Source organism: Hyla sarda, chromosome 10 (genome assembly GCF_029499605.1).
Source record: "Hyla sarda isolate aHylSar1 chromosome 10, aHylSar1.hap1, whole genome shotgun sequence".
Lineage (NCBI taxonomy): Eukaryota > Metazoa > Chordata > Amphibia > Anura > Hylidae > Hyla > Hyla sarda.
This window is the reverse complement of record NC_079198.1, coordinates 8,508,520-8,515,603: the sequence shown is the minus strand read 5'-3', so window position 1 is coordinate 8,515,603 and position 7,084 is coordinate 8,508,520. Positions and strand designations below refer to the sequence as shown.

Genomic DNA, 7,084 nt, shown 5'->3' with positions numbered 1-7,084 from the left:
AATTCCGCACAAAATGTTAAAACATCAAGATACAAATGACGTTGACATTTCGCAGGACAAACCGGCATTGTCTAGGGCCGAGGTACCTTATACATCAGGTCTCTTCTTGTTGAGACTGGTAGAATGGGGGCAATTGGGTTGTCTCAGGTTCCCGGGTTCTAATCCCTGCAGAACCTAACAAATTCAATAACATGACTTAATCTTTATGAAGTTAATATCTGTAAGGACAGGTCCACATGGGTCTGAAATAGAAATATGCAAATTTTCTCAAAATTCGTTTTCGATTCAGAGTCCAAATTTCTGGTACAGGAGCAGGGACACCTGTCAAAGGCAGTAGTTCCCGTTCCTGTATGGTATACTGAATGGCACTAGCTTTCAACTCTAGGTCGCTTAGTGTACATGATCAGGTACAGGGGCGTAGCTATAGAGGTAGCAGTCGAACCAGGGCCCTGGTGCCTAATGGGGCCCCAAAGCCCATCTGCCCCCATAATAGACCAGTATTATAATTGGCATTTGGGGCCCTGTTTAAAGGGGTACTCTGCTGCTCAAACTGTTACGAACGCTGGAGCAGGCTCCAGGAGCTGGTGACGTCATAGCCCCGCCCCCTCATGACGTCACACCCTGCCCCCTCAATGCAAGTCTATGGGAGGGGGCGTGACAGCCGTCACGCCCCCTCCCATAGACTTGCATTGAGGGGGCAGGGAGTGACGTCATGAGGGGGCGGGGCTATGATGTCACGAGCTGCCGGCTCCAGAGTTTGTTCCAAACGCTGAGCAGCAGAGTACCCCTTTAAGATTTTGCATCGGGGCCCAGAAGCTGCGATCTACGTCTCTGATCAGGTAGTCCCTGCTCCTGTAGGAACTCGTATCCCAAATTTTTGGAGATATTCAGAATTAATTCTTTTTGTTCCGGATTCACACAAGACAGAAACACACATGAGCGGATGGAAGCTTTATTACGTGATTTCATAGATATCATTGGACATCATAATAAGAACAGTGAACACATCCTCACGTAAGGGCGACACGTATGTCAGAAGGACCAGACACTTTTATCTATGGACTGACCAGGGACCAGATTATTTTTCATCCACCTCAATGGGATCAACAAGTCTAAATACATTTGTATCAATTTCCTGTAGGCCAAAAACCAGGGAGAACTTGTTGAATGCCACGGTGTTGGCGCAAGACTTGAAAGATACGTGTGGCTCGGATCCATCTGTGGAGGGAACATAATAATCATTATATGGCACATAACAGTCATATATATATACAGTGACCCCTTGACCTACGATGGCCCCAACATACAATCATTTTGACCTACGATGGCCCCGACATACGATCATTTCAACATACGATCACTCTCAGAGGCAGCATCAACATACGATGCTTTTGTATGACGGGGCCATCGCATAAACGGCGATCCGGCAGCGCAGACTGCTTCAGCCACCACCGGATAGCCGTTTGCGGTGCCCCGTGTGGTCCGCTGACGATCACTTACCTGTCCTCGGGGCTCCGGCGCGTCCTCTTCAGGACCCCTGCATCGTCGGCGCTCTCAATCGTCGTCATCACGTCGCTGCGCGCACCGTCACGTCATCCAATAGGAGCACCGTGCGTAACAACGTGATGGCGGCGATGGAGTGCGCGGTAGCCGGGAAGCAGAGGCCTTGCCGGAGCGTCGGGGACACCCGGGGACGCAGCGACAGCGATGGACAGGGACATCCCGGGCAGCGGTGACGGTCCGGAGCGGCGGGGACACGTGAGTACAACTTCCTCTACCAGTGGTCTACAACCTGCGGACCTCCAGATGTTGCAAAACTACAACTCCTAGCATGCCCGGACAGCCATCGGCTGTCCGGGCATGCTGGGAGTTGTAGTTTTGAAACATCTGGAGGTCCGCAGGTTGAAGGCCACCGCTCTAAGGGAATTACATCTATCCTGCCTCAGTATGCAGGATAGCCATCGGCTGTCCGGGCATGCTGGGTGTTGTAGTTTTGCAACATCTGGAGGTCCGCAGGTTGTAGACCACTGTCCTATACTTTACATTGCACGGATCCCTCAACATACGATGGTTTCAACAAACGATGGTCCATTTGGAACGGATTACCATCGTATGTTGAGGGACCACTGTGTATATATATATATATATATATATATATATACATACATATATATACATTTCAATAAGTCACAACAAGGATTGGAAATATTTCTAGCAACAGCAACCTCAGTGCTGTTAAAGGGGTACTCCGCTGCTCAGCGTTTGGAACAAACTGTTCCAAACACTGGAGCAGGCGCTGGGAGCTTGTGACGTCATAGCCCCGCCCCCTCATGCATCACACCGTGCCCCCTCAATGCAAGTCTATGGGAATGGGGCGTGACGGGCATGTCTGTCCCAGGAACTGTCCAGAGTAGGAGCAAATCCTCATAGCAAACCTCTCCTGCTCTGGACAGTTCCTGAGACAGACAGAGGTGTCAGCAGAGAGCATTGTGGTCAGAGCCACAAATCTCTTTAAGGGTACGTTCAGACGTGCATATTTTCTGCGCGTATTTCGCTGCGGATCCGCCGCGGAACTACCTCTGTATCGTGCCTTTACATGTGCCTGCTCTGAGCGGCAATACACCGCTACGAGCAGACACATTGCGATGTGTGAGTCGCCTCGCGCATGCGCAGTAGTACCCTGCACATGCCCGGCGACTCGACATTGCTTCAGTGTGTCTGCATGTAGCGGCGTATTGCCGCTCCGAGCAGGCACATGTAAAGGCACCATATAGAGGTCCTTCAGCGGCGGATCCGCAGCGTAAAATCCGCTTTATATCCGCTCGTCTGAACGTACCCTAAAGGAGATATGTGGTGCCAATCTCTTTAGTCATTCTGTGCCCAGGCTGCAAAAAAAAAAACTTTAACTCACCTTCCTACATTCCCCCGTTGCGGAGATATCGCCATCGCATTCCTCCGGCGCTGCTCTGCTCCGTGCTTCTTAGGCTCGGACATCTTCTTAGGCAGGACATCGCTGCGGCCGGCAATACGCTGACAGCGCTGTGACATGAGCCTAAGAAGCATGGAGCAGAGCAGCGCCGGAGGAACGGGACAGCGATATCTCTGCAACGGGGGAACGTAGGAAGGTGAGTTAAAGGTTTTTTTTGTTTTGTTTTTTTGCAGCCCGAGCACAGGATGACTTAAAAGATTGGCACCGCACATCTCCTATAACTTTCTGGAGCCAGTTGATATGAAAAAAAATTTCACCGGAATATCCCTTTAATCTTTAGGATGGGCCATCAGTGCAGGATCATGGGGATAGCACCCAAATTGTATATTCCCATATGAAATACTGGATTAGGTTTAGTCAACTATCACCCATTACCTGGTTTCCGGATTCTTCCTCGATATTCTACACATAAGTTGTTATCTCCCCTACATCTCTCTTGCGTCTCAGATTTGCACCCATCAAGATTGTCTTCTTCATAGCAATACGGGCAGGTGACGCAATTTTCTGTTGAATCATCAAAAGGTACTGCAAATCCAAAACAGGAACAAAGTTGACGAAAGCCAAAAATCCAAGGAATATCAGACTTCAATCTGAAGATTAAAGGGGTACTCCGCCCCTAGACATCTTATCCCCTATACGGATGGGGGATAAGATGTCTGATCGCGAGGGTCCCACAGCTGGGACCTTCGCGATCTCTGTACAGCACCTGGCGTTCGTTTAGAACACTAGGTGCAGGCGGCGGGGCATATGATGTCACGCCCACGCCCCTCGTGATGTCACGCCCCCTCAATGCAAGTCTATTGGAGGGGGGCGGCCGCCTTGCTCCCTCCCGTAAACTTGCATTGAGGGGGCGTGACGTCATGAGGGGGCATGGCCGTGATGTCATGACCCCTGCCACCCGCTCCAAGCGCTTTGGAACAAAATGTTCCGAACGCTGGGGCAGCGGAGTACCCCTTTAAAGGCTTTTGTAATGTAGCACCCCCTTAATTGAGCCTCGTGTGTAGGAAGTGGGGGGGGGGAGCTTCTCAAGAGCTCGTAAGGATGAAGGAGGGTCCTCATCTTCTTTCAGGGATGGACTGAGGAAACCCCCGTCTAGCCTGGTTTTCTTGGTTTTCTTTCTTTGATTTTTTTGGTTTTCTTTCTGCTTTGCTGATAATACTGTTCTGGATCAACCTCATTATGTTACTTTTACGTCTTCATTACTTACTGAAATATTCCGGGTTACAATTTTCTCCTTCGCAGCAGCTTACATAGGACTGGAAGTCAAGTTCCCCACTTGTAACGCAGAGCCATGTGCCACACTTGATGTCAATCGGGCAGCCTTTGTGTATAAATGGGTATTTGGTGGAATCTGGAATATATGGAAGTTTTTGTTAGTGAAAGTAGAAAGGATACAATAGAACAATTACCCCCAACAGGTTAATGTTATGTGACTCATTGGATATAATGAAATAAATTAAAAGTCCATAGTAATGGGATAAGTATAAGGGAAGGATCATGGTGGAACTGGAAACATTTAGAAAAAAGGTGACTAAAAAGGGGATTTGGGGGATTTTCCAACTATAAAGTTTTAGGACAAAGGTAACATTTAAAGTATTTGCAAATCAGGAGGTCAGATGCTTTTAATCTTAGAGATATAAATTGTCTATAAGATACTTACTGAACCGTGTAAACCCAGCGACCGTGACACATCCGGAGGCGTCCTCACATTCTATAGACTCTTCGGAGCTGCACGTTTCTCCATTTGGGTTTGAACAGGACTTACACGTCAAGCTTTCCGCTAAAATATAATAAAATGTAAATATAAAATACAATGTCGTATAATGTTTGAGTTCCCACAGACGCATTTATAACTATTCAACCAGGATGGAACCTTTCTGCTGCCGGAGGTGAAATAAAGTATATATATATATAGTGAGGAGATAATGAGTTAAAAAAGAAGAAGAAAAGAAGCTTTTCCAAACAATTTTCCAATTTTTTCGTCTCTAAAAATGGCTAAATCTGCCCAAAAATAACTGCAAGATCTATCACAATTTGTCTTTGATATTAGCATTGACTAATAGAGAGAATTGCTCCTCTGTATATGTGGCAAGTGCACTAAAGGGATCTGTTTCCTTTTAATCAAAGAAGAAAAATTGTATATATATATAATTTAATGTATTTACTTTATATATAAAGGTATCTGTTTCCTTTTAATCAAAGAAAAAGAAATAATTTGCATATATATATATATATATATATAATTTATATATACATATATATATACACACATAATTTATAGATGTATAATTTAATTTAATTTATTTACTTTATATATAAAGGTATCTGTTTCCTTTTAATCAAATAAAAAATTCTAATTTGTATATATATATATATATATATATAATTTTTATACACACATCTATACAGATAAGTTATCTATATATAATTTTATTCAATTTATTTACTTTATATATATAAAAGTATGTTTCCTTTTAATCAAAGAAATGTTATATATATATATATAATTTAATTTATTTATTTTATTATATATATATATATATATATATATATATTAAATATATATATATATATATATATATATATATATATATATATATATATATAAAATTTTGCACTGGAATAATGGAATAAATACACCTTTTTTACCACATTTTTTGTGTGCTGCTATTTTGGATTGTTATATATATATATATATATATATATATATATATATATATATATGTGTGTGTGTGTTTGTGTGTGTGTGTAGTTAGCACCTACTTAAAGGGGTACTCCACTGGAATTTTTTTTATTTTAATTCATCTGGTGCCAGAAAGTTAAACAGATTTGTAAATTACTTCTATTAAAACATCTTAATCCTACCAGTACTTATCAGCTGCTGTATGATCCTCAGGGAGTTCTTTTCTTTTTGAATTTCCTTTCTGTCTGATCACCCTGCTCTCTGCTGACACCTCTGTAAATGTCAGGAACTGTCCAGAGCAGGATAGGTTTTCTAGGGAGATTTGCTCCCACTCTGGACAGTTCCTAAATTGGACAGAGGTGTCAGCAGAGAACATTGTGGTCAGACAGAAAGGAAATTCACAAAGAAAAGAACTTCCTGTGGATCATCACAGCAGCTGATAAGTACTGGAAGGATTAAGATTTTTTTTTTTTAATAGAAGTCATTTACAAATCTGTTTAACTTTCTGGTACCAGTTGATTTAAAAAAATTATAATAATAATATATAATAAATTATAAATAATAATAATAATGTTTTCCAGTGGAGTAGTTGACACTTCTGTATGTATATTCGCTGCAAATTGGATCCTCTAGTCCAGTGGTCTCCAACCTGCGGACCTCCCGATGTTGCAAAACTACAACTCCCAGCATGCCCGGACAGCCAACGGCTGTCCGGGCATGCTGGGAGTTGTAGTTTTGCAACATCTGGAAGTCCGCAGGTTGAAGACCACTGCGTCTAGTCTTACCTGAGATGACAAGAACATAGACGATGCAGAGCAGAGCGAGCAGGTCCTTCATGCTGGATGGACGGTGACTTTTCGGCTTTTCGGCCCCTTTTCTGTTCTTTTCTGTACACTGGGATCATATAAATGTTCTCTGGATCCCTTAAAGTGTATTATGCGATTAATAAAGTCTTATCCCTAAGTCTTGCCAGGGCAAACCACACACAGTTTTTCTGGCAGAAAATCCTCCTCTTGCCTCGGGGGAGCTTACTGCATGCACAATATACAGGTCTCTTTGAATTCAGTAATATACAGCATCTCAATGCTTTACACCAGAAACGGGAGTAAAAAAAGGTTGTACATTTTTTATTTTATTTTTTATATATTTTTTTATTTTAAGGCCATTTATTAAAGTGGTGATCCACTTAAAAAATATATATATTTATTAAATGAACTGGTGTCAGAAAGTTAAACATGCTATGGGGATTTGTTTGTTCTCTGGACAGTTCCTAGAATGGACAGAGGTGTCAGCAGAGAGCACTGTGGTCAGACAGAAAGGAAATTCAGAAAGTAAAGAACTTCCTGTGGAGCATACAGCAGCTGATAAGTCCTGGAAGGATTAAGATTTTTAAATAGATGTAATTTACTAAT

At 42.9% G+C, this 7,084-nt stretch overlaps 1 protein-coding gene across 1 annotated transcript; it reads right to left on the bottom strand.

Annotated features, from left to right (window-relative positions):
• Window positions 1-997: 997 nt before the first annotated feature.
• LOC130293316 (phospholipase A2 inhibitor NAI-like) lies at window positions 998-6,582 on the bottom strand. Its single transcript, XM_056541846.1, has 5 exons — window positions 6,458-6,582; window positions 4,650-4,769; window positions 4,197-4,340; window positions 3,365-3,514; window positions 998-1,218 (listed from the first exon to the last, which is right to left on the bottom strand). The coding sequence occupies exons 1-5, from the start codon at window positions 6,507-6,509 to the stop codon at window positions 1,079-1,081; spliced, it is 606 nt and encodes a 201-aa protein (XP_056397821.1). The 5' UTR covers window positions 6,510-6,582; the 3' UTR covers window positions 998-1,078.
• Window positions 6,583-7,084: the final 502 nt, after the last annotated feature.